The following is a 27,170-nucleotide window of genomic DNA, read 5'->3' as shown; positions in this document are numbered from 1 at the left end:
CTGGGGCAGGGGAGCCTGAGGACACAGCAAGGAGCTCAGTGGCAGGTGCAGGCAGAGCATTCTTTGGAGAATAGAGGTCCTGAGAGGTGAGGGCCTCGAGCACCAGAGTCCAGCCTTAGTGGGTATGCATATGTTCAGCTCCCTGAGGACCCACTCAGGGCAGCTAGGTTGCACATAAGTCCAGGGGCTTCCCCGTGCTCCGCCCTCCCTCCCCCCGCGACCCTGGTAGCAGGTGGAGGGCCCAGGCCATGCTGGGTAGTGAGAGAAATGGAAAGAAATGGGACAGGAACAGGAGACAAAAGCCCATGGTGGGAGTCAAAGAGCTGGAAGAGTTTTGGAAATGGGAGTCTGGGGGAAGAGTTGATCAAGGGGCGAGTTACTCAGCGGGACAGGTGGGAGGCACGAGGCCCTGGCAGCTCTGTTTTATTGGCTGGGCTTGGAGAGGAAAGTGGGTAGCCGTCTGGCGCCTGAGGGCCGGCTCTGGACCTCCCCACCGAGGGAGGTGTCGGGCCCCCAGGGACACGGCCCCCGAGCATTACGAGTGCTGAGGACGCGCTGGAGGCCGGTAGGCGGTCGCGTTAGTCGCCTTCCCACCCCTTCGCACAGGTTTTTCCGGCCTAGGGCAAGAGGTCTGTGCCCGGCGCGGGAACGCACTGTCCACTCCTCGGGCCTGGGACTGGGCCGGCGCGCGGACGCTACCAAGAGGCGGTGGCTCCCGCCCCCGCGGCCGGACGTGGCGCCTCCCCTGCGGCCGCGGCCGGAGCCTGGAGGTGGGGTCGGAGCGGGAGCCCGGGGCTCTGATGTCACCGCGCGGCCGCGAGTGCCCAGGAGCGCGTCTCGGCGGGAGCCTCAGGTAGGCAGCGGGGGCGGGGGCCGGAGAGTCCGCTTCCCCCGGGAGGCCGGCGGGGCTGCTGGCGGACTGGGGTGAGGGGAGGGTAGCGAGGCGGTGGCCGCGGGGCAGCCCGGGCGTCGTTCGGCCGGGATGTGTCCGGCTCAGCGCCGCGTCAGGTTGTGCGAGTGGAGTCGGGCCCCTGCGCGCGTCTCCCGGCTGCAGCGCTGTGAGGCGGAGACGCGACCCTCTCTCGGCAGGCGGCGCGGCTCGGGGCGCGGCATGTGGCTTGGCGGCGCCGTGCTGTCTCACTCCGCCACCCTCCGCTTCTGCCCCTCGTCACCAAGCCCCTGGAGAAGCCGGGTCCTTCCCTCCCGGGCTCGCGTTGTCTCCAGCGCGCGATCCTTCCCCGACGGTGAACCCAACCGGAAAGGCCGAGAACTGCACGGGGCCGCGACCATTCGCTCTCGCGCCGCTCCACGTGTCTCTACCGCCCCCTGCGGCCGCCAGGGCCTGCGCTTCTCTCCCTCCCGCGCTTAGGCTTCCAGAGCTTGAAGCCCAGGTAACCGGGTCTGTCCACGCCCCAGGCCGCCTCTCTCCGGGTGTTGCCAGCTTCCTGCATTTCCTGTGCATGGCACGGAGCTCGGGTCTTCGGAGATTCTACATGTGGGGTGCAGCGACCGACGAGCCCTTAAACCAGCCGCTCACTGGGAGCGCGGATGCTTAGTGGGGTGCACTGTCGGTCCTGACAGACCGGGAGAATGGGGGGACGCTGGGGACAGGGAGAGCCGGTGAACTTCCCAGAACGTCCGCCTAGCCAGACCTAGTGGTGGGTACTGGGATTCGAGATGTGGTCCAGGACCCAGGAACTTAGTCTGGCAGGGAGACAGCACCCCCACAGTGAGCCCAGTACTGAGGGAGGACCCGCCGGGAGGGGCGGCCTGGACAGCCCCTCCACGGAGAGGTCGGATGTCAGGTGGCCTTGAGGGAAGTACGATCTAAAGCCTGATCATTTGCTGTGTTTGAGGCTGTCCGTTCTGTGCCTCCTCGGTCACCTTACCTGGATCTGTTCCTATTGCCTTTGTGTGATTTTATCCACCGGAAACTGTCTTCAGCTATTTCCCCAGTAACCTCTAACTAAAAACCTGGGTCTTGCCTGGTTCACCCTCCCCTGCTCAACTCCAGAGCCACATCCCAACTGCTGCCAGACTTGTCACAGACACCGTGAAGCCCAGACTGAAGGAGCACTGTACCCCAGGACCATACCCCAGCCCCAGCTGCCTCTTTTCAGACTGGTGCCTCCACCTGCCAGGCCGCTAGCTTTGAAGGCCACACTCATCTTTGTCTTCTTTTCCTCTCTGGCTCCTTCATTCAGGTGACAAGTATACATCAAATGCCCACCCCAACTCCCCCTCCCAGGAGGGGTGGCTTTCTGGCGGGGAGTCCAGGCTGCTCCCCCTTCTCTGGTGAGGCTTGGCAAAATGTCTGCAGAGCTCCTTGAGCTCCACCTTCTGGACGCCCTCCCTTTCAGCAGCAAGCACAGGCTTGGCAGCCCAGCCCACAGGTGCCACTGCCACTGAGGTGGGGACCCCTAATATAGGGCTACTCCCAGCCACAGGGGCTGGCTGGACTGCAAGAGGCTCCCTGCAGCCAGAAAAATGTGAAAATACCTTGTTGTTTTGTGCTGAGGCCCCCCGCAAAATACATCAAAGCAGCTGGGTCCTCTGGACATGGTAGGTTCTGCAAAGGACACAATGTGAGCAGCCTGCATGGACGTCAACCTGATAGGGCCACCTATGCACAAGTTACAGTCAATAAGGAAACAGATGTGTGTACATATTTTGATCACCCATTCGAGCTGTTTTTATTTGGTGAATTCAGAATCCTTTGTTAGCACAGTAACTTGTCAAAAAGATAGATTTTTAAGACCTCTTTTTGAGGAAACATCTTTGTATTTGTGACTCCCATCTGTAGCTGCAGCGAGCCACAATGGGCAGGATGGGTGGCATGAGCTAGTGCTCCCAAGCTGGACTCAGAAAGAGTAGGAAGAGAAAGGGCTAGTGTCTGAGCAGTCAGGGTGGGCTTCCTAGAAGAGGCGACTGTCCTCCCAGGAGCTGGTACTCAGAGTAGTTTCTTGTCATTCTAAAGTTTAGAGTGGAAATACTTTGCAAAAGAAGTCCCCAACCCTAAGTGTGAGGGCCAACCTCCTGTGCTTAGTAGGCATACAAATGTCCCCAGATGAGTGACATCAAGATGTTCTGGTCCTAGGTCTACTGAGAGCCTCTCCTAGGAATGTTGTAGGTACTACCTCTCCTTTTTAGGAAACACCATATCCTCCTACCACTAACCCCTGTACTTGCCCTAACCAGCAATCTGTAACATCCTCGGCCTCAGGGACGTGGGTGGAGGGTGGCTCTGAGCTCCCAATAGTGTCTAATTGGCTCAAATAAGCCTGCTTTTTGGTCCTCACCCTAGCTGCACTCCCCACCAAGCAGCTTAGAGAATGCAAGCCAGCCCCACAAAGTCTCCATAGTTGATAGGGAACCCAAAACCTCAACGTTACCCTTTCCCAAGCCTCAAAATTGCTCTCACCCTGACCCAGGCACACCCACTCAATTCTTACCCTTGATCCTCCTCCCAGGATTGGAAAGGATCAATTTCTGGTCAGTCCTGCCCAAAGCTGTGCTTACCTGCTCTGTTTGTACCTAATATTGCATGAGTAACCTCGCCAGTATCTATGGTGGCAAGTGCTTCACCCATTCTCTCCTCTTCCCCAGAAAAGACTAATAGGGAGGGAAGAAAGATGTACAGAAGCAAAGGTGCTCTCTTCCTTCTCTGCCAAGGCCACCCCTACATCTACTCCCTGCAAGTCTGCTCTTTCCATTGACATTCAGCAAATACTGGTTTAACACTTACCACATGCCAGGCACTGTGCTGGGCACTGAGGGTGCAGTGATGAAGAACAGGGCCTGTCCTCAGGAAGTTCAGGGGTGTGAATGGGAGGAGGGAATCAGAAGCAAGCCAACAGGGACAGTGTGGGGTGATGGGGGCCACTCACACACTGAAGGGATCCCAAAAGGTGAGAGACCTCTAACCTGAGTCCTACAGGAGAAGCAAGAGTAGAAGCAGGGCAAAGATGGGGGTCGGCCCACCATTCCTAGACAAAAGGCAGAGTCTGAGAAGTGCAGACCAGATTATTTTGGAATCTGCCCATAGTGCGTGGGGAGGTAGGAGTGACTTTCCCACAGTGGAGTGTAGGCTATGTGAGGATTCAGGCTGTTGCGGGGTAAGAGGGATGGTAAGCTGCCTTTCAGCAGGGCTTGCTTCTAGGAAATTGATTCTGGCTGCAGGGAGTGTGGAGGCAGGCCTGGATTCCAGGCAGGCTTCTGCCACTTCCCAGCTGTGTGGCCCTGGACGAATCATTTCCCCCTCAGATCCTCATCTGTAAAATGCAGACAGCAGTTGTGACGATCAAAAAAAATATTTACATAAAGCCCCTGGAACCGAACAGGCACAGAGGGAGGGAGGAACGCTGTGAAGCTGCCTCTGCCCCTTGCCCTGGGTCTTCCCCCACCCCTCCTTTCTTGGCTCCCCTGTGGTCTCAGAGTGTTCTTGACCATTGTTTATCAGGGAAGGATCACATGGAGAAGCCAGCAGAGCAGCCAGGAAGCAGCCTGGGTGGAACAGGGTTGGGGAGGAAAGGAGCATGGGTTCATTCTCAGCGTTCCAGAAGGTCTCAGGGTAGAGGCTGCTTGTGTGGGCAAGGGGAGCCCGGCAGGGAATGAGCTGGTCTCAGTTCCTCCCCTGAGCTGGGCCCTCAACCTTCAGAGGTGCTCCCTGGGACTGGTCCTACTTCCTATGCCACCTCTGATCCCAAGGTGACGCTGCCAAAATCAGGGGAATGCCAGCGCTTGTGACGGTGTGACCAGGGAGGGGAAGTTTAGTACCCGTCTGGCTGTCTGTGGTGACGGGGCCTGCAGGCCGCCCCAGCCCTCACACGGAGCTTCTTACCCAGCACCACGTCTGTGTTTTCCCAGGATCCAAGGAGCCAGCCAGCCTCAGCATTCATCTGCGCAGCCATGGAGGCCCTGGAACCTGGGGATGACCGCGCCTCCCCGGCCTCGTCCACTAGCGGCCTGGAGCTGCGGCATCTATCCCTGCACGCGGACTCGGCCTACAGCTCTTTCTCCGCAGCCTCTGGCGTCCTCGAGCCGCGCACGCCGTCGCCGGGGACGGACCTTTTTCCTTACTTAGACTGGGACTACGTGCGCGTGGTTTGGGGCGGCCCGGCCCCCGCCCTGCACGACGCTGCCCTTTGCACATCCCCGCGGTCCCCTTCGCACATCCCCGCGGTCGCCGCCCGCAGTGGGCCGCAGCCACCAGAGGTCCCGGGAACCCCAGGGCCACTGAGCAGGCAGGCCACCCCGCTGCTGTACGCGCTGGCGGCGGAGGCGGAGGCCGCGGCTCGGGCTGCAGAGCCGCCCAGCCCGCCGGCCTCGAGGGCCGCCTACCGCCAGCGGCTGCAGGGTGCCCAGCGGCGAGTGCTCCGGGAGACGTCATTCCAGCGCAAGGAGCTCCGCATGAGCCTGCCCGCCCGCCTGCGGCCCACTGTCCCCGCACGGCCCCCGGTGATGCACCCGCGCTCCGCCTCGCTCAGCCACCCGGGCGGGGAGGGAGAGCCCGCGCGCTCCCGGGCTCCCGCGCCAGGAACCGCCGGCCGGGGTCGCCTAGCCAACAAGCAGCGGAAGTGGTGCTTCTCGGAGCCAGGAAAGCTGGATCGCGTGGGTCAGGGTGGTGGGCCGGCCAGGGAATGCCTGGGTGAGGCCTGCTCCAGCTCTGGCCTCGCTGGGCCCGAGCCTTTGGAGTTCCAGCATCCGGCACTGGCTAAGTTTGCAGATGGCCAGGTCGGATGGCTGCCTGAGAGGCAGCCCCAAGGCGCAACGGACCTGGACTCCAGGTCCTTGAAGCTTGGTGATGTCTGTAGGCCGGCCAGTCGGAGTCGGAGCGCCTCAGGCGAAGTCTTGGGTTCCTGGGGTGGATCAGGAGGGACCATTCCCATTGCCCAGGTATGGAAGATAGGAGATGCAGGCGGGGGAGCATCCGGGAAACAAAACTTGAACCACATTTCAGTAGACTGTTCACCCTTCCAGGCTGTTCCCCAAGGAGCAGAAACCCCCAGACCATTGTTTCAGACCAAACTTTCCAGGTGAGAGACACGGACCACTCTGTGGACCAAGTTGGGGGAAGGCAGCTTGTATAGCTTTTGCTCAACAAAGGAAAGGGCTTCCTACCTACCGCCAGTCTGAGCCTTCTGATTCTTTTGCACCCTACTGTCTCCCTGGTGCAACACCAAGAGCTTCCTTCCTGTCACTGTGGTCACTATGGGGTCCCTGCCTCCAGGTTCTTGCCTCAGAAGGAGGCTGCAGTGGTGCATCATCCAGAGGTACCCCAGAGCAGCCCTGCTGACTGTGAGCAGAGGATCTCCGAGACATGCACTGTGCCTGCCCGGCTCCCTTCCCTTCCTGATGAAGTTTTCCTGGAAGAGGCCCCGCTGATCACAATGAGATCACCACCAGACCCCTGTGCCTCCCAGGGACCCCCAGCCAGGTAATTCCCTCTTGCTTCCAAGCATCGTGAGGCACCCCCGGACACACACATCTACGAAACGCTAGAGGGGTTGGAACCCTCTCTAGCTGAAGCCTGGTGATGGGGGTAGGGACAGATGGCCCTTGGAGGCCACCATTTGTCTGTGGCTGGAGCTTTTCTTGATTCAGTGTCTTTCTGCTTCCAGTGTTCATGCCTCTGACCAGCAGTATGGAACTGGCTCAGGCCAAAGAACTGGCCAGGCTACAGTCCCCCCAGAGTACCTGCTCCATGAGTGTCCAGGAACTGCAGGGGCAGATGACTGCTGGCAGGGGGTGAATGGTTCTGTAGGTATTTCCAGACCCACAAGCCATACCCCCACTGGGACTGTAAATGATGACATCCCAACTATTGACCCCACTGGACTGGCTACCAGTTCCCCCACAGCTACAGAGAGTGACCTCCTCAAACCTCTTCCAGTTGATGCTTTGGGACTTTCAGGCAATGATACCCCAGGTCCCCTTCACAACACTGCCCTGGCCAGGGGCACTGGCCAGCCTGGTTCCAGGCCCACATGGCCCAGCCAGTGCCTCGAGGAGCTGGTTCAGGAGCTGGCCAGATTGGATCCCTCTCTAAGTGACACTCTTGCTTCCCAACCCAGCCCAGAGCCACCCCTGGGCCTGCTGGATGGGCTGATTCCTTTAGCAGAGGTCCGGGCTGCAATGCGGCCTGCCTGTGGGGAGGCTGGAGAGGAGGCTGCTGGTGCTTTTGAGCCAGGGTGAGTGAGGGGTACCAGGGATTCTGAACTCTGAGCCCCTGAAGTCGGGGGCAGGAAACTTAGAGAGCTTTGGCTTTGTTCCCAGGTCCTATCAGCTCAGCTTCACCCAGCCCTTGTCAGCTCCTCAGGAGGAGGCAAGGCTTGAAAACCCTGCCACCGAGCCTGTGCCTGACCAGCCATGTGGCCAGAAGCTCCCTGTACCAAACAACAGCATCCAGGGCAAGAAAGTGAGTGGAGAGGGGCTGGTGGGGGCTGGGGGTGGGTAGGAGCCCAGAGCCTGGGCAGAGAAGTCAGGAGCCTAGCCCCAGCCTTGAGCCTTCCCTGCAGGTGGAGCTGGCCATCCTCCTCCAAAAGATTCTTCAGGACCTTCATACGGAGCAGGAGTGGCTGCAGGGGGAGGCCCAAGCATGGGCCAGGCGCCAAGTGGCTCTGGAGGCTGCAGTGCGCCAGGCTTGTGCCCCCCGGGAGCTGGAGCGGTTTAGCCGGTTCATGGCCGACTTAGAGCGCGTGCTTGGCCTCCTGCTGCTGTTGGGCAGTCGCCTGGCGCGCGTGCGCCGCGCCCTGGCCCGGGTGGCCTCAGACAGCGACGCTGACGAGCAGGTAAAAGAGGTTCAGGTTGCAAGCCGGTAGGGCGGTGAGGGGCCTGCTGTCTCTGGCTGGAACCATTCCGCGAGCGGTGGCGCCCTTGCCTGGCTCACGGCACCTCTTCCTGCGGCTCCAGGCCTCTCTGCTGCAGCGACTCCGGCTTCTGCAGAGGCAGGAGGAGGACGCTAAGGAGCTGAAGGAGCACGTGGCGCGGCGCGAGCGGGCGGTGCGGGAGGTGCTGGCGCGAGCACTGCCGGTGGAGGAGCTGCGCGCCTATTACGCCCTGCTGGCCGGCAAGGCCGCCGTCCTGGCTCAGCAGCGCAGCCTGGACGAGCGCATCCGGCATCTTCAGGACCAACTGGACGCCATCAGGAACGACCTTGGCCATCATTCCCCATCTCCCAGGCCGGCCTGGCCACCAGGGACCTGTCCTCCGGATCCACCGCCCTTCTCTCTTCTCCTTACCTAGTTAAAGATGGAGAGGGTGGGGAGCATCACCCCTACCTCTGCCCCACATAAGTGGGGTGATGCTGATTTATTCTGTGCTTTTCCCTTGAGGGATTGGGGAGGACCCAGGCCAGGCCTCTCTAAGATATTCCTCCAAAGTGTTCTCATGTGGCCTTACCCAGGTCTTGTGGGTTATTTGGTAATTAATTTATGGATCTTAAAACTGCAGTATTCCCCCATTTTGTGATGAGAGTGTGGAGCTGTCAGGGGTTAGTTGGAGGGAGGAGACAAGGGAGAGGAGCACTTAAGGTGCAAAGCAGCCTCTTTTTTCTTCAGTAAAAATGGTTAAGAAAAGTGTGTGTGTCACCTGCAGCACAGCTGTGGGAGGAGTGAGGGGTCTTGTTTACACAGTCACCAGCCCTGCCTGACTAGAGCAGAAGAGGGATTTGCTGGCAGAATATCAGTCAACTGCGGCAATGTCTAGTTAGCCTGGAGAACCTGGCTTGAAAACAGGAGGGACCAGGGAAATACTGGGCTTTCAGCTCCACTGTCACCAGTATTTTCTAACTGTTGCAGTGACTGTGTCACAGCCACAAAAGCCTAGGTCTGATTGGCTGAGTCCTGGATTCCTTAGCCAACATCCCAGCTTCAGTAGTGAAAATGGGAGTCCTGTCTCCTTTCAAGACTCAAATGGGCTCAGATGCTTTGCTGCCTAAATGCCCTGACAAGTCAGCATACTTGGACATTTGGGGATATTCATTCCAAAATGAATGTATGCCCCCAAATGTCCAAGAAAGAACTTTCTTCTTCCAGTTATCAAAACTGTTTATCCTCCTCTCCTTCAGAGACTCCCCCTCCCCCACCGTTGCCCCCTCCCCGAGGCAGGCAGTCAAGGGTGGGAGCTGAAGGTGAGGGGTAGGAGACCTAAAGACCTTCCATGCTGGGACTAAGGACCTGGAGACACAGCTGTGGTTGTAATCTGGGGGTGGGCTGCAGTTGGAGGTGGGAAGTTAGGGGCTGGAGTGGTATGACACGCAGTACTCCTCAACGTGTGCATCAACCCCATGTATATAGAATCAAAGTTAGGTTCGCAGATATACATGTTGAAATCTGCGTCAGCCTTTGTAGCTGCAAATGCTGGGGACGACAACATTGTTCCACAAATATTCGATGTATTTTTGGAAGTTGAGCACATTAAAAGGCATGTTTATGTGTATTTAAAGCCAACTGACCCCCAAGTGAGAAATCTCTGCTTATGGGCTTGTTTTCTGATGCATATTGTCACCGAGTGCAACTGGTTGGGAATTTTAAATGGTTGTATTCATACCAAAAACGTTTGTTATAACAGTTGTGCTATTGAGCACAGAACAATGCTCACATTATGCCTTTTTATAAAAAACATATGGGGCTCCTGCTGAGGCCTTTGTGGGTTCTAACATTATGCTTTGCTTTGCCCCTTTGAACGCAGTGGGCAGGTCCTCCACTCCAAGGTCTTCAGCCTAGCAAACACACTCAGAGACACATTTTGGATGGAAGCTGCTAATTTCTGCCTTTTCCTCTGTACAGTCCCTGTTGCATTATTCCACTGTGGTATTCTTAGAAACACAGCTACGGCGTGGAGGTGGGGGCTCAGCCTATAATCCCAGCACTTTGGGAGGCCAAGGTGGGCAGATCACGAGGTCAGGAGATAGAGACCGTCCTGGCCAACATGGTGAAACTCCGTCTCTATAAAAATACAAAAGTTAGCTCGGTGTGGTGGCATGTCCCTGTAATCCCAGTTTATTGGGGAGGCTGAGGCAGGAGAATCGCTTGAACCAGAGAGTGGGAGGTTGTAGTGAGCTGAGATCGCACCACTGCACTCCAGCACTCCAGCCTCGACAGAGTGGGTGACGACAGAGTGAGACCCGTCTCAAAAAAAAAAAAAGAAAAGAGAAAAAGGAAAAACACAGCTAACATCTCCATTAAGACAATGGGAATTTTGTGCATTTCAAACAAAACACCCCCAGCCCGGCTGGGCATGGGGAGCACAGGGGAGTAGGGGTGTCTGCCATCTTCATATTAAGCTGGACTTCGGTTGGGTGCTGGGTTTTTCCACGGGAAAATAAATATGAAGCTTTTGTGCTCGTCCTTGCCAGACCGGAAGAACCTCCCCAATAAGGCCACACCTCCTGATATGGATCTTGCCTTGGTCTTCTTGCCCCAGGTTTTCTCCCTTCCAAATCGTTATTTCTCCAGAGGGCAAGAATGAGCTCACCATTATTTGTTCCGTATCAGCACCACAGATCCCAGACTTGGCGGGGACGAGAAGCCCGGGGAATTGACCCTTCAGCACACTGCCAGCAGAGGGCGCTGTCCTCCTTTTGGAAAGCTGGTACCTACGCTTCGCCCGCCACACGCAGCTTCTCCAGCTACCAGGCCCTCTCGGCCAGCCACAGGGACTTTGACTTGCCCTGCTGAGCAGTTCTATTAGGCCCGAAAGCTGGAGCTGAGCCTTTTGCTTCTTTCAGAAAGAAACTCTGACCAGCCAGGCAGCGAAAGGCTGGCTGTCTTTTCTTTGCCACTGGGCCTTTATTGGAAAGTTGCTGGCCAATGAAAAGTGGGAGAGAGGGCTGCCAAGGGGAGGGGCGTGGGGGGATTTAAACGCACACTGATTAAATCATATCCTCCTAATATGGGTTTAATCAGTGCATTTTTTGATCTCGAACATCAGTATCAAAAAAGAGCCTTGCGTAGTCTCCCAGGGTGGGAAAGAGGGTTGCATGGGTCCCTATCGGGGTTCTGCCCCCCACCTCCTTTAGCCGCCGGCGCCCCTGCTCCATCTTCCTTCCTAGCTGCCTGCCGCGGTGCTCTTGGGCTTCTGGGAAGCGCAGGCTGCGGCTGGCATCGTTGCTAGGCAACAGGCTGCCCGCGGCCGCCTTCCCCGCTCTCTTATTCCGCCCCCGCTGCTCCTCCTAATATGGATTTAATCAGTGTACTTTTTACCTTCAGGCAGTAAATTGGAAACGGAACAGGGAAGCCGTGTTTTGCGGTGCCCCAAACCGGCTCGCAGTCTGTCTTGTACATCCTGCTCGGCACAGAACGTACCCCTGCGAGCGGCTGGTGCAAACCTCAGGGCTCCTCATTGGAACAAATTGCCGTGTTGTGCATTCACATGTAAACCAGAAGCTTAGGAAATTTAGGTCAAACGTGGTTGAGGGCTACAGAGAGAAAGAGGTGAAAGGGTCATATGGGGGTGCAGGAAGGCGGGAGGCAGCAATTGCTGAGGACCCCATAGTGTTACTCTCAGCCTAGCTACAGCGTAAAAGTTCGCAATGAACTTTTACCTGTGGTCTTTGATGTTTAAATCAGCACTCACTTCCCACGAGGATAATTTTTTTTTCCATTGAGGAGAGATCTGGATCTCGCTGTCTTTGCTTTCTTTTCTCTTCCTTTGCAGGCACACCTGAGGCACCCGGGCCACAGGCTGAAGTCCGGAGGTGTGGCAGTTCCAAACAGGTGAGGCTGGTTCAAGGCAAAAGGCTAACTGGAGACCAAAAGAGAATCTAAGTATAGGACGGGCGCCTATAAATACAGGGTGGCTCACGCCTGTAATCCCAGCATTTTGGGAGGCCAAGGAGGGCGAATTGCCTGAGCTTAAGAGTTTCAGACCAGTCTGGCCAACATGGCGAAACCCCCTCCTCTAACAAAAGATTAGGTGGTGCACACCTGTAATCCCAGCTACTGGCGAAGCTGAGGCACGAGAATCTCTTGAACCAGGGAGGCGGAGGTTGCAGTGAGCCGAGATCACCCCACCGCTCTCCAGCCCAGGTGGCTGAATGGCAGTGGTCTAGGTCTGGAAGGTGGGCGTAGGGATGCTAGAGGAATGGGAGTTTAAAAAGACATTGTTATTTCTATTTTAACTAAAGTGACATCATGTACAGAATATGGGATAATTTCACTCTTGTGGGAATACATTTTTCCCTAGTAAATGGATACTTAGGTATAGAAATACTAACATGTTAAAAGAATGGTGATCATGGCAGGGTATGGTGGCTCACGCCTGTAAGCACTTTGGGAGGCTGAAGGGGGTGGGTCACCTGAGGTCAAGAGTATGAGACCAGCCTGGCCAACGTGGCGAAACCCTATCTCTACTAAAAGTACAAAAAATTAGCCGGGCATGGTGGCACGTGCTTGTAATCTCAGCTATTCAGGAGGCTGAGCCAGGAGAATCGCTTGAACCTGGAGGCAGAGGTTGCAGTGAACTGAGATTGCGCCACTGCACTCCAGCCTGGGTGACAGAGCAAGACTCCATTTTAAAAAAATAAAAAACAAACAAAAGCAGAATGGTGATCGTGTAAAGCAAATCCACAAATCAGAGCTATTTGGTTTTGGGATGCAGCCATATACCCCCTGGAACCAACTCGGCACCCCACATTGGTGTTGCAGTTCATAAAGAGCTCTATTCACTCATTCCATGTGCTCTTCCTTCCCCCACGGCCTGTGAAATAGGTATAGGAAGTCTTTTGTCCCAAAGAGAGGGAAGATGGAGCATGGGGAGTTGGGTGACTCACCCAAGGTCACTAAATGAGTAAAGGGCTGAGATGAGCCCACCCTGCCTTCTGCAGTAGGATAGCAGACAGTGTTATGAAAAAGAGCACCAGGAGGCTATCCCAGCTCTGCCATTTACTAGCTGTGAGGCCTGGACAAGTTACTTATGACTTCTCTAGGCTTCAGTTTCCTCACTTTAAAATCAAGATACACATAGTGCATACCTTATAAACTTGCGGTTAATACCTGCAAAGTGTTTAGAACTGCGCCTGGCACTTAATCAGCACAGGTTATACAGTATATGCATTACCCTGGATCTCCATTAGGTAAGCGAGACATGCTTAAGAATAACTTCCAACCTCCATTAAAGGACATGTAGAACTTTACTTAAAAGTTTGCTGTGGATATGACTCATACCCATCTACATCAACAATTAACTTCTCCCTCGATAAAAGGAGTGATTTCATCCCTGTGACCATTCTCGTCAGCTAAATTGCCTTCACCATTATTTTCTATTAGTGTTGAAAATACCCTTCTACAGGTGTGCCTCCCGCTAGGTGATACATGATTCTTAAAAACTTTCCATATGCATATGAAACTATAATTTCGTATCGGCTTACCTTATAGTTGTAGAAAGCTTTGGCCTGCAAGGAAAAACAGTGTTTTCTAACACCTGAGCTTTAGTTTTTGATCCTGAACTCTTGCTAAAGGTTTTACTTTACTTGGAAGGCTTACAGTACACTCTTCTGAAACATAAAGCTTCTTCTTTCATTTCAAATGACCCTCCTCTGATTTAAGTGTGCAATAAACATTAGTTATTACTACTTAGCTGGTTTAAATGCTGTCTTTCTCAAGGCTGGTCGTACCTGTGTCTGTGACCTTTGTCTGAGGCCTGTCTCAGTTAAGCGTCTCTTTTACCGTGGAAAATCTCTAACATTTCATTCTGTTTTCTAGACTGTCAGCTACTCAGATTGCTATAATTGTGCCTCCCACAATTTTTCTGCAGAGGCAGTAGATTTAATTTGCATTTTAAAATAATTTATGCAGAGTTCCAGGCAAGGAAGGTAGGAAGGTCACGTCAGGGCCCACATTTATCTACAGTTCTGTTACATATCCATGTGCAGTTGACTCCTTTACTTTGCAGAGCAATCCAACTTCTTTCAATAACAGAATGCTGGAAAGAGGCAGAAGAATGAGGGAAAAGGAAGAAATTAGATAAAAAGAAAAGAAAAATACAATAGCAAAAACTAGAATTTTTAAAGGAAGTACATCACCCCTCAAGCAGAAACAAAATGGAGGAACATTTTGTTTATTTCATTGCTCAATCAGAACATTCCATGAAAGACTGCCTTAAGTAATTTCAAATGCTTCACTAATCCATATGGGGGTGGGAGGGAAGCTCTACTGCCCCGTGCCACAAAACTATTTGATATAACTAATGACATGCAAACACAATTTGCAAAAGCAGAGCATTATCACAATATGGTATTTTAAAAATTGGTTGAGTAAATAGATTTCATATCTTTAAAAAGAGAAAAACATTACACTGTGTTGAGCATGGGAAATCTGGGCAACATCTACAAACCTTCTCGTTTATAGATAGGAACAAAGGCCCAGAGAAGTTAAACCACTCATCCAAGTTCACTGAGCAAAGAGAGTCTGCATTTGCTATTTTGGAATAAGTTGTCTCTTTTCAAATGGTTTTTAAAAATGGGTATCACATACTTTTTGTTTGTACAGAACATTCATATAAAATAGTTGCTCTTTAACTATCCATTATTATTTATCCACTTATTTTTCTGTCATAATGCTATGACTTTTTTTCTATGAATATTCACCTATTGCACTGAAAGGCTCTGCTGGATTTGAAAACTACAGATTCAGAAACATGGCACAAAGGTGCAATTCACAAACCACAATTTTTTAAAAGAATTAAGTATTCATGCTAAATCAAAATAGCCACTCACCAGTGCCAAACACGTTTATATTTCACTGTAGAGACAACCACAAATTAAAAGTATCTGCCAATATGTCTCTTTTCTCTCTTTAAGTCATCTTTACTTTCAAGATGTACCTGTTTGCAAATATTTAGCATTCACAGTACAACTGAATTAGTTACATTCATAATGGTCACAATCGTTATTCTGTGTTCAAGACTCTCCAGAATCTTAATTGCCTAAAATGAGGTAGATAAACTTTTAAGTTTGTTGGTTGGGATTAATTTTCTTTAGATCTTGATCATCTATTTTTTAAACAGAATTCCAAAATATTTAGCAAAAAATTGAAAATGTCTGAGCACTTCGCCTAAAAGTGGAAAAATATAATTTCAAAAGGTTATTATGAAAGTTGCTTTACCTCATTTCAATTTAAAAACAGAATAAAAGCATCAAATTACAAAACCACCGCATATCTTAAAGCTGACAATCTAACATCTTCCAACATTTAAAGAGACCCTTGCTCTAGTTCTGGCTTGGGATTGTGTAGATGCAGAGGCATCAGTTAACCATTCGGGGCCAGACCAGCTGCTGCCCCTTAACCTTTGACCCTGGATTTCAAGTTTCCTCGTTCAGGCCTGTCTCCTGGAGTTCTTAATAGGAGGCTCTCAATGAGTTCTCAAATACCATCTCTGGAGATGGGTCATGCTTCAGAGAGAAGCTGGAAGTGCAGGCCCCTCTGGGTAAAACAGACTGCAGTGGGCAAAGCTGGAAACAGAACGAGGCTGCCGGCATTGATTGAGCTGCAGTCTTGGGCAGACTTAAGACTGCCAGGAGCAGGCCACGCTAGATCAACACAGGTGGTAGCCCCAGGGACCTTCAGGTGGTTGGGGGCAAACTGGGCACTAGACCAGCTAAAGGCCCCGGAGTAGGTCGACGAGAGATTTCTGAGAAGGCTGGCAGACCACCGCGAATCTTTGTCTTTTTACGTGGAGCCATGGGCGAGGCGCTCAAGAACTTGCTGAAGGAGCTTGACTTCTTCAAGCCTCGGGCCAGGTCCTGGAGCATGAGGTCGTCGGCCAGGACGCCTAGAAATGCACTGGTGGTGGAACTGAGGATGGTGGCAGCCACCTGCACCGGGCGCCTGGCAGCAAGACTGCCACTTCCACCCCCGTTCGCATCTAGCTCCGTGGTGCCTGGCAGGCCTGGATCGCCAAGTAGGCGGCGCAGCGCGTACGAAGAACCGGGCCTCAGGTACTGGTAGGCGCGACGCCCGCTGTGGTCACGCACGTGCACCTGGGCACCCAGACGCACCACCAGCAGCACAGCGGCGTCCTCGTGGCCGTGCAGCACAGCCAGGTGCAGCGGCGTGTAGCCGCCGTGGGAGCGCGCGTTCACGTCGACTGGCGCGCCACCGAGCTGCGCGACCTCCACTAGCTTCAGCGCCATCTCGCCGTCGCCGCTCTTGGCGGCCCAGTGCAGGGCCGTGAAGCCAGACATGAAGTCGCGCTTGGCCGCCAGGCCGCGGTCGCGCAGCAGCAGCCCGTGCAGCTGGTGGGTCCAGCGGCCCCCGGCCGTCCGGACGAGCCACTCGTGCTCGGACGGCTCCAGGGGCACGGCGGACGGCGGCGGCGCGGCGGGCACCTCCTCGGCGTCGGGGCTCAGCAGACGCGGGCCGGCGCGCGACAGGCGCCTCAGGTGCGGGGAGCGGCCCGAGCCCAGGCCGAGGCCCAGGCCGGACTCCTCCACCGAGAGCCGCCTCAGCAGCAGAGGGGAGCTCCGCGGACTCGGCTCCTCCGACAGCTGCCGGCGCAGGCCCTGCTCCTCCGCCCGGATGCGGAGCGTGGTGGGGCCCGGGACGCAGCGCACGGGCAGCATGCAGGGCTTCTGCGGCGGCGGCCCTTTCGCTGTCCCGGGCCCGGGATCCAGGTCTGGTGGATCAGCGCAGGGCGAGACCTCCTCCGACGGAGCCCTAAGCTGTGGGACCGCGTCTGCGGAGGGTCCCTCGGGGACCTGGGCTAGCTCGAGGGCTGGAAGCCGGGGGTGGGCGGACCGCTCCCCGGGCGGCTGAGCGGGCTCGGAGGCCGGCGCCCCGGGGATGTCCTGTGTCTCTGTTGGCGGACCCAGGTCCCCTGGCGGCTCCACCAGCTGCGGCGCGGATACCAACGGCGGAGCTCCCGGGGCAGAGGCGTCCCCCGGTAAGAGGACAGGGGGCTTCGACGGCGGGGCCGCTGCCTCGGGGAGGCCGGAGGGCGCGGGCTCGGGCTCCGGAGGCCGCGGCTTCTTCCTCAGCACCACGAACTTGACGCCGTCGAGCTCCTTCACCACCGCCACGTCATTGACGAACTGCTTGAAGCGGTCCCTGCGGGCGGCGCGGCCCCGCGGGTCGCCGGCATCCAGCAGCGGCTTGAAGCGGCTCAGCAGCTCGGAGTTGCGCACCTTCCCGCCGCGCTCCTGCAGGAAGCCCAGCACCGCCGCCTGGCTCACCCCGGCAGCCGCAGCGGCGGCGGCGGCGGCCAGCGCCATGGCGGGGCCCTGGGTTCCTGGCTGCCGGGGCAGGTGGGCGCCGCGTTGCCGCGGGACGCGCGGGAGCGAGGTTCCGGGAGGCGCGGCCGCGCTCACCTGGTGCCTTCCCCGCGGCCGGCCGGGCGTGTCCCCGAAGCTGGACCTCGATCGCGCTGGTGCTGCCGGGCCGGGGCGTCTCGGGGCGAAGGGCGCCGGGGGCCGTGGCGAGCGCCCACCCCCAGCGCCCCGCGGGGCCCCGGCCTTCGGGGTAGGTTTCTGCCTTTGTGTTCTGTCCAATGGGCGCCAGGCTCCATCCCCCGCTCCGTGCTCGCCTTACAGGTGACAGCTGCCCCCGCGACGCGGAGGGAGCGGGAGCGGAAATTCCCGCCGCCCCCCGCCCGCCCCCGAATTAAAGGCGCAGAGCTAGGACTCGGCTCATGGTTGCTAGGTGGGTGTATTCCCTCGGGACGCCACGGTCCGCCAAGGAGGAATGGGTTTTTATTCCTTTAATGAACATTTAACCACTGCACAATACCAAGCGATGATTTCAGAGTAATCCATTTTTTAAAAAAAGACAGTCAATACCTCTCCAGTTTTTGATTGCGTTTTATGCAGGAAAACGACTTCATGCGATTTACAGCAAAACCAACTCAGTGTGCTTGGCAATGCACGTTACTCAAGGTTTAGAGAGACGTTTTCAAAAGCAATTTTCTCATGGTAAAATAATACATTTTCACGTAGGATTTGGGATATAAAACCACAGGAAACAAACGTAACAGGAAAACATAAAGGAGGAAAACAAGGAAAAATATCACCTGAAATCACCATTAACATTTTGAAATATTCTCTTCCCCTCCCCCATATGTGTATGTATGTTTATGCTTTAAAATAAGAAAGCAATGTGGAGTCATGCTATGTTTTTAAACCATTTGTTCCACAGATAAGTATTGAGCACGTAGTTTGTGCCAGGACTCTTTTTTTTCTTTTAACAACTGGTAATCAATTTATTAAAATAGTTGACTTAAGCATCTGCTTTTTGGCTAAGATGCATCAGTTAATAAGACAGATTTAATAACCCGTGACCTAGTGGGACTCGTATGTTGGGAGAGAACAGAAACACGGTGAAATTGAAAACTATATGATATGCTAAATAAATGCTATGGAAAAAAACACATCGGGGTAAAACGGATGAGGGGCAGGTTGCAATTGTGATGGGGCAGTCAAGATAGGACTCATTGTGAAGGTGACATTTAAATAAGGACTTGAAGTAGATCAGGAAGTTATGTAGATGGAGAAGAGGTTTCTAGTTGAGGGAACTGCCTGGCAGAGGCAGGATCAATTCCTTAATTTAAAATGCAGGCCGGGAGGTGTGACTCACGCCTGTAATCCCAGCACTTTGGGAAGCTGAGGCAGGTGGATGACCTGAGGTCAGGAGTTTGAGAGCAGCCTAGCCAACAGGTGAAACACCGTCTCTACTAAAAATACAAAAAAATTAGCCAGGCGTGATGGTGGGCGCCTGTAATCCCAGCTACTCCAGAGGCTGAGGCAGGAGAATCGCTTGAACCCGGGAGGTGAAGGTTGCAGAGAGCCAAGATTGTGCCACTGCACTCCAGACTAAGTGACAAAAGCAAGACCCTGTCTCATAAATAAATAAAATAAAACAAAATTCAGTACTACAAATATGTGACAAATATACATAACCAGAGGCAGCATATTGTAGTAGCTAAGAGAACAGGACTCTGGAGTCAAAATTCTACACTTGAATTCTGTCTCTACCTTGGGCAAATGCCTTGACTTCCCTGTGCCTCAGCTTTCTTATCTGTAAAGGAATGATGAAAATAGTACTTACCTGCTCAGGTGGATGAGAGGATTAAGTGAGAAAATAGTCACAAAAGACTTAGCATAATGCTTGGCTTACAGGAATCATTCGAATTATTAGTGGTAGTATAGCCACTACTATTAGTATTACTCACTGAAAAGGAAAAAGAAGACTAAAATGTGAAGGGTCCTCTTTCTCCAGTCCAATCCCCAGGGGTATTCTCTGAGTTCAGTCCTATCCTCAAGATGCAAACAGTTTAAACATTTCCCCCTCACTTTACATTGTGAGCATTCCTCCCAATGACAATAGCTAATCTTTAAAAATATACAACTTTTAATGATAGCATTAAATAAATGTAGTACTATACTTTGTTTTCTTATTCTTCATTGCTCATACTGTTTCTAGTTTTTAATTCTTATAAATGATGCTGCTGATATATAAGACTTTGTATATATTTCTGATTAATTCCTTAGGATAGGCTCCTAGGAGTAGAATGAGTACTAATTAGTAGAATTAGGCACAAACCATCACACCCAGCTAATTTTATTTTTATTTTGCCCAGGCTGGTCTCAAACTCCTGACCTCAAGCAAACCTTCCACCTCAGCCTCCAAAGATTACAGGTGTGAGTCACTGCATCTAGCTTTACCCCTTCATTCATTCATTCATTCATCTATTTATTTTCTCTTCTTTTACTTTTTAAAAATTTTATTTATTTATTTTTCTTTCTTTCTTTCTTTTGTTTTTTGAGATGGAGTCTTGCCCTGTTGCCCAGTGCAATGGCGTGATCTCAGCTGACAGCAACCTCTGCCTCCCAGGCTCAAGCGATTCTCCTGCCTCGGCCTCCTGAGTAACTGGGATTACAGGCGCATGCTGCCACACCCAGCTAATTTTTTGTATCTTTTAGTAGAGACTGGGTTTCACAATGCTGGTCAGGCTGATCTCAAACTCCTGAACTTGTGATCCACCCACCTTGACCTCCCAAAGTGCTGGGATTACAGGCATAAGCCACCGTGCTGAACCTTTTTTTTTTTCTTTTCTGACAGAGTTTCACTCTTGTTGCCCAGGCTGGAGTGCAATGGTGCAATCTCGCTCACTGCAACCTCTGCCTCCTGCATTCAAGCAATTCTCTTGCCTCAGCCTCCTAAATATCTGAGATTACAGGCATGTGCCACCACGCCCAGTTAATTTTTGTATTTTTAGTAGAGACAGGGTTTTGCCATGTTGGCCAGGCTGTCTCAAAGTCCTGACCTCAGGTGATCCACCCACCTCCACTCACCCAACAAAGTGCTGGGATTATAGGCGTGAGCCACGACTCCTGGCCTGCCTTATCCATTCTTTAAACCCACCTCAAGGCCCACCCCTGTAAAGCCTTCTGCAACTGTCTCAGGAGTGTCATGCTCTGCACTTCCTCAATAATTTATTTCAGCAAACATCTATTGGATATCTTTGGGTGCAAGACGGTAAGCCAGATACTCTGGGAAGAAGGCATAACCTGCCTTTGAATAGCTTACTGCTTAGTGGAGAAGAGAAAAACATATTAAATACAATTAATTATGTGACATAGCCAAATGAAATGAATGCTCCAGGTACTTAGCAGGGGAGACGGGGAGCAAGGGGGTGGGGAAGAAGGAGGCCTGGGACATCTCCAAGAGGCAGGCTATGAGAGCAGGAGAGACAAAAGCTTGAAAGCAGGACTGTGAAGGCTGAATTCAGGGTAAAGAGTGTTGAGCATGTTTGAAGTTCAGGGTGTGTGCCAGGGATACAGAAAAATATAATGTTGGAAAAGTAATCTGGGGTGATGGGTGGAGGGCCTTAAATGGTAGTTTGGACTTTACCCTGTTTGCAGTAGAATGTCATTGAAAGCTTGCTTTCCTCTTTTTAAAAATAGCTTTATTTGGCTGGGCGCGGTGGCTCACGCCTATAATCCCAGCACTTTGGGAGGCCGAGGCGGGTGGATCACGAGGTCAAGAGATCGAGACCATCCTGGGCAACATGCTGAAACCCCGTCTCTACTAAAAATACAAAAAATTAGCTGGGCATGGTGGCGCGTGCCTATAATCCCAGCTACTCAGGAGGCTGAGGCAGGAGAATTGCCTGAACCCAGGAGGCGGAGGTTGCGGTGAGCCGAGATCGCGCCATTGCACTCCAGCCTGGGTAACAAGAGCGAAACTCCGTCTCAAAAAAAAAAAAAAAAAAAAAAAAAAAAAAGCTTTATTTTCTGATTATAAAAGTACTACTTTTTTTCAATTCTCAATAGTTTTTAAAATATAAAAAGAACATGTCACATGTCAGAGAGCCACTCAATATTTTTTGGTTTATGCTGTGAGGAGTTTTTTTCAGTATATTCATAGATATATACACAGCCATCTACACCATTTGGTACATATGGGATTAGACTGTGTGTTGCTAATAACCCATGCTACTGTAGTCAAGGCTGATGTGGTGAATGGGTGGAAGAGGGGACCCTGGGACCTGTGGAAGATAGTAGGGCTTATCAAGCTTGGAGAGTGGATGGGTACCAAAGATATTTCAAAAACAGAGCTTGCATTATATTGCCTTGTTATCGCTTTTAAAGTTATATTCCCTTTGTTGTAATTTTCATTTCAATAGCTACTTTTTGTATTTTATTTTCCTAGCCTTTTCTGGACCAATTGTGTTTCTTGAAAAGTCATTTCCATGATCTCATAGGTAGCGAAGGCTCAACTTGTACTTTTGTTACCATCTCCTGTCTCCAAGAAGAGAGAGGAGGGAGAGCATTCCTTTGTTAAAGATCATTATTGATTTATGTGGAGTGAACTAATTTTGACTGTAACCGTCCAATGGATTCACCTTGCCGATTTATCAAGACAGGGGAATTGCAGTGGAGAAAGAATAATTCACGCAGAGCTGGCTGTGCGGAAGACCAGAGTTTTATTATTACTCAAATCAGTCTCCCTGAGAAGTTAGGGATTGGAAGTTTTAAGGATAATTTGGTGGGTAGACAGCCAGTGAATTGGAAGTTCTGATTGGTCAGATTGGAGATGAAGTCATAGGGAGTTGAAGCTGTCCTCTTGCACTGAGTCAGTTCCTGGGTGGGGGCTATAAGACTGGATGAGCCAGTTTACCAGTCTGGGTAGTGCCAGCTGATCCATCGAGTGCAGGGTCTGCAAAATCTCTCAAGCACTGATCTTAGGCTTTACAATAGTGATGTTAATACCCAGGAGCAATTGGGGGAAGTTTAGAATCTTGTAGTCTCCAGCTGCTTGGCTCCTAAACCACAATTTCTAATCTCTCTGCTAATTTGTTAGTTCTACAAAGGCAGTCTAGTTTATTTTGGGAAAGGGCTGTTACTGTCTTTGTTTCAAACTGTAAACTATAAACTAAGTTGCTCCCAAAGTTAGTTTGGCCTATGCTCAGGAATGAACAAGGGCAACTTGGAGGTTAGAAGGAAGGTGGAGTTGGTAAGGTCAGGTCTCTTTCACTGTCTCAGTTATAATTTTGCAATGGTGGTTTCATGATCGCTAAGAATAGACAAGGATTAAATACTGATTGAACAGGAATTGCTAGTACAAGCAGTTTATTGACAGTGCTTAACAGGCTTCAGGCTCTGAGCTACATAAAGAAACTTGGCCAAGGTCGCAGTTAATAACTGGCTGAGCTCAAACTGGAACCCCAGGCTACCTGCCTGTGCTCATTTACCATGCAAAGTTAGATTGCTGATTATTTGAAATTGATGTTCTGAATGTTTAATAAATAAAGTTGGGAAAAACTCTTCACAAATACTTCACTTAAACTTTTATTTATGCTTGTGCATCTGAACATTCTCTGCTTTAATATTTTAAGTGATAAGTTTGTAGGTTGAGCATACATTACCAGTGAGGATGCCAATGACATCCAGTTCCCCAGGCTGCTTTTAAATTTTGATGCCCTGTTGCCAGTGAGTCCAGAGAATCAATTCTTCCAGTGACCCAGCAGTTCACCCGCAACATTAGGAAAATCAAATATAAAATGTATATTTATAGCAAGGGCAAAATTCCATAATGTGTCTTGAACATGGAGAATGAAATAGGAAGGCTATTTGTTCTTATCTCAGTATCTTAAATATGAAGCAGATCAGGGTAGAGGCCCTCTATAATTTTTAAAGCCACATTATTTAAATATAAAATAAATAACTTCAAAATCTTATACTATGTTACATTACACTTATATTAAATTATATATATTATATAATTACTATCATATTACTTATTCCAATCCACACTACCCTCTGGCCCCCATGCCTAGGCCCCACCAAGAGCCATAGTGGATGCTTAATGTTTGTGAATGTCTTCTCCCCTACCATGGCAGTATAAATCGGCCCCTTCCACTGGGTTTAGTCCATCGCAGCCTGCCACCTTTGGCCCCTGGTGTCTCACCAATGCATCATCTGTAAAGAAGAGTTCCTCAGGCCCCAGTAGGCAGGAGCTCCAGGGACTTGAGGGGGATGGGCTGCCCAGCAATGGCTATAAAGGGACTTTGCCCAGATATCAAGCTTTTGCGGTCACAACTTCCGGAACAAATCGTGTTTTGTTCTTGCTTCCAGCCCAAGGGAAGCAAGGGGGGCCTCTCTCGTGCCTGCAGCTCATTAAACCCACTTCTCTCTGAGGACAAAAGAACTTTATTTCTAAATCTGAGTGACAGGTGTCAGCTCACGTGTTTCTGCTGTGGACTGAGTTTTTGCCTCTGCAGTTCATTTTTCAGGCTGCTGCTTCTCTGATTGCTCAGACTATTGCTTGGTTGCTAGGTAGGGAGCCACAGGCCTGGTCCATGGAGACTTGGAAAGCTGTGTCCTGGCTTCATGAAACTCAAGCAGTTGGTGCCCTTTGCTGCCCATCCTTAGTTATCCCTTTCAGTCCCTTTTATTCTCAGGTATGAGTTTGTATTTAAAAGACTCTACCTGCTTCTCTACCCATGGGACATTTAGGGGCTCCGTTTTTCTTTTTCTTTCAATGGGCAACACTTCATTCCATAAAATAGAATACGTGTTCCCTGGGGTCAGCTTTTCTTTTACATGGGACAGTGTCTGAATTAGGAAGGGCCTAATCTGAGAGGCCTGCAAAATGCTGGTCTTCTGTTGTTGTTGTTGTTTGAGACAGAGTCTTGCTGTGTTGCCTGGGCTTGTCTGGAACTCCTGGGCTGAAGTGATCCTCCTGCCTCAGCCTTCCAAGTTGCTGAGATGACAGGCACGTGTCACTGTGCCTGGCTCAAAGTGCTGTTTTAACCATTTCTTTAGTTGTGAAATGGAGTCCCTGCTTGGTCAAGGTGGATGAACCAGCAACCAGAGGTAAGACTTCTATTCCATGCAGTTTCCCATTGTATTAGTCTGTTGCCACTCTGCTGATAAGCACATACCCAAGACTGGGTAATTTATTTTTCTCTCTCTCTCTTTTTTTTTTTTTTTTTTTTTGCTTCACTCTAATCCAGGATTAGCTTTAAAAGGACTGCGTAATTTATAAAGAAAAAGAGGTTTAATGGATTCACAGTTTCACATGGCTGGGGAGGCCAACCATGGCAGAAGATAAAAGGCATGTCTCACATGGAGGCAGGCAAGAGCGAACTTGTGCAGGGAAACACCCCTTTATAAAACCATCAGATCTGGTGAGATTAAGTCACTATTACGAAAACAGCATGGGAAAGACCTGCTCCCATGATTCAATTACCTCCTGTGGGGTCCCTCCCATGACACATGGGAATTGTGGGAGCTACAATTTAAGAGAGATTTGAGTGGGGACACAACCAAACCATATCACCCATGCAGATGGGCGTGGAGATTACCACACCAAGTGTTTGGGAATGTGAAATGCACCAACAATATTCCACATTGTAACAACCTTGTCCTGGCTTTAGAGATGACAGGTAGAAAAAACTCAATTATTCCCTAAACTCTTGTTCTGCTAATGTACCATATTTGCTTGTTTTTAGAGATGGACTCTTACTATGTTGCCTAGGCTGGACCTGGAATTCCTGGGCTCAAGTGATCCTCTGGCCTCAGCCTCCCAAGTAGCTGGCACTACAGGCACGTGTCACTGCACCAGGCTTAGTATACCATGTTTAATTTGCTCTCTATTTAACTCAGTTAAAGGTAGGAAAAAATCCTTAAACATCAGTTTATCTGGTTTCCCATTCAATAATTCTAAGAGCTAATTTGCAGAGAGCTTAAAATAATTTGAAGTAAGCTGTAGTAAAAGACTGAAAGTCAAGTGTTGATTGAGAACCTCCTTTCTAGAGGGGAGGTGTCTGATGAGGAGTTAAGCTAGTTCTGGGTGGTGGAGGGAGCAGGACGTGAGGTGGGCGGCAGGGTGGGCAGGCAGCCACAAGGTCTAGAGAGTCTCAGAAAATATGCTTCTTGCCACTTTGAGACCATCAGCTATGTAAATATTGGAGAGCTTTATATACAGCCTTCAGAGGAATAATTTGTGACACTGAAGAATCAGCAAGAAACAGGAAGGTGAACTCTACCTTTGAGGCTGTGTGGTCTGGGGAAAAAGTCATTGCTAATACTGATTTTACTTACCTAACTAAGCATCAGTGAAATATTGGCAGTGCTAAATGAAAACAGGGATGAATACAGGTCTCTTTTTTGCTACCTATTCCTCAGGTGGCCCAAGTTCCAAGGAGTAAGATTCTGTGTCCTCATCAGTTGGGGTATAGCTCTAAATAGTTGATAAATATTTATTTTTTCTTTTTCTTTTTTTGAGATAGAGTCTTACTCTGTCTCCCAGGCTAGAATGCAATGGTGCAATCTTGGCTCACTGCAACCTCCACCTCCTGGTTCAAGTGATTCTCCTGCCTCAGCCTCCTGAGTAGCTGGGATTACAGGTGCCTGCCACAGCACCCAGCTAATTTTTTGTATTTTTAGTAGAGATGGGGTTTCGCCATGTTGGACAGGTTGGTCTCGAACTCCTGACCTCAGGTGATCCACCTGCTTCGGCCTCCCAAAGTGCTGAGATTACAGGCATGAGCTACGATGCCTGGCCTTGATAAATATTTATAACGATTAAATGGCAACAATTTGTCACATAGTAGTGACTGTGATCACTTTGGGTTTTCTTTTTCAGAATGGGGTCCCAGGGTACTGTCTATATACCTTATGTTCAGTAACTATTGATAATGATAAAACAGTCACAATTCATCACACAACAGTGACTCTCATCTTATTGGAAGGCAGCTATGCACACCACTAGAACCACTGTCACCACTATGCCACCAACGTCATTCTCATCACTTAGATTTTTCCTTTTCAAAATGGGAGTAGAGGTTACTGTCTACAGTTCTGACTCTCACCCTAGGGTGAGAGTCTGTGAACAACTTGGATATGTCACAGTAGGTTGAAGTGGTTTGAGTCCCATGATTTCAGGAGCTAGATGTGGGGCCACAGAGAGGGATGTTTTTCTGGAACTTTTCAGGATGTAAACTCCTGGTTACCTTCCCAGAGACTGATGAATGGAAGTGAGCATAGCACAGTTAGCAAAAACATTGACACTACTAACCCTTAGGTAAGGAAGGATTCTCCGTAGAGCCCTCAGAAGGAGTGGGACCCTGCTGAGACCTGGATTGTGGACCTCTGTTCTCCAGAACTGTCACAGAGTGAGTTTCTATTGTTTTAAGCTACTCAGTTTGCAGTAATTTATTATGGAAGCTAAAGGGCTTCAGTTCCAGATAAAACTTGCTGGAGCAAGAGCAAGAACAGCAACAACAACAAAACACAGCTTATGCTGTGGGCACTCAGCAGAAGAAAAGGCTCTGCTTCCCCCAGAAAAAGTTTCTCTCTCTAAAACACAAACTCCTGAGCGTTTCTCTCTTAGTGGTGAGAGGCTGGAGGCTGTGGCTTGGTTACTTATGCATGGCACTGTGTTTCTTCCTCTCTTCTTCCTTCTCCCATCTTTCTCTTCATTAGTAATGATGATAGAATTTCCTGGGCAAAATAATCCTTTATTTTGTAACTGGAAAATTTTGGCAAAATGTCACAATGTTCTAGTGTCCTAAAAGCTCAACATACTGGGCCTTAGGAACTTTCCAGGGGAGAGAGACAATAAGACCACAGTCTGCACAGAGCCTTCTGTGTGGCTGTGACAGCGAGGAAAAAAACAATTACATTAATGTTGTTTGTTAGGATAGGGCTTTTTTGCTGCTGCTTTTTCATG

General features: G+C 50.9%; 2 protein-coding genes across 4 annotated transcripts; one reads left to right on the top strand and one right to left on the bottom strand.

The window, feature by feature from the left end:
- Nucleotides 1-796: 796 nt before the first annotated feature.
- On the top strand, nucleotides 797-9,449 carry SHROOM1 (shroom family member 1). Of its 3 annotated transcripts, XM_012443461.2 has the most exons (8): nucleotides 797-853; nucleotides 4,867-5,895; nucleotides 5,980-6,035; nucleotides 6,230-6,436; nucleotides 6,621-7,190; nucleotides 7,276-7,417; nucleotides 7,518-7,790; nucleotides 7,912-9,449. In XM_012443461.2, exons 2-8 carry the CDS (start codon nucleotides 4,909-4,911, stop codon nucleotides 8,242-8,244), a joined length of 2,568 nt encoding a protein of 855 aa, XP_012298884.2. In that variant the 5' UTR covers nucleotides 797-853; nucleotides 4,867-4,908; the 3' UTR covers nucleotides 8,245-9,449. The 3 variants fall into 3 exon arrangements, with proteins under 3 accessions (XP_012298884.2, XP_012298815.2, XP_064222379.1); XM_012443392.2 differs by lacking the exon at nucleotides 797-853 and having other exon boundaries at nucleotides 1,405-5,895; nucleotides 7,927-9,449; XM_064366309.1 differs by lacking the exons at nucleotides 797-853; nucleotides 6,230-6,436 and having other exon boundaries at nucleotides 1,405-5,895.
- A 4,593-nt stretch (nucleotides 9,450-14,042) lies between these two features.
- SOWAHA (sosondowah ankyrin repeat domain family member A) lies at nucleotides 14,043-17,529 on the bottom strand. The gene has a single exon (XM_012443566.3). The coding sequence runs from the start codon at nucleotides 17,207-17,209 to the stop codon at nucleotides 15,563-15,565; it is 1,647 nt and encodes a 548-aa protein (XP_012298989.2). The 5' UTR covers nucleotides 17,210-17,529; the 3' UTR covers nucleotides 14,043-15,562.
- Between the last annotated feature and the right edge of the window lie 9,641 nt (nucleotides 17,530-27,170).

The sequence above is a fragment of the Aotus nancymaae genome, unplaced genomic scaffold (assembly GCF_030222135.1).
Source record: "Aotus nancymaae isolate 86718 unplaced genomic scaffold, 86718_ANA_hifiasm-v0.15.2.pri h1tg000064l_1, whole genome shotgun sequence".
Taxonomy (NCBI): Eukaryota; Metazoa; Chordata; class Mammalia; order Primates; family Aotidae; genus Aotus; species Aotus nancymaae.
The sequence above is the reverse complement of the archived record's forward strand: the minus strand, read 5'-3'. Positions and strand labels throughout refer to the sequence as shown.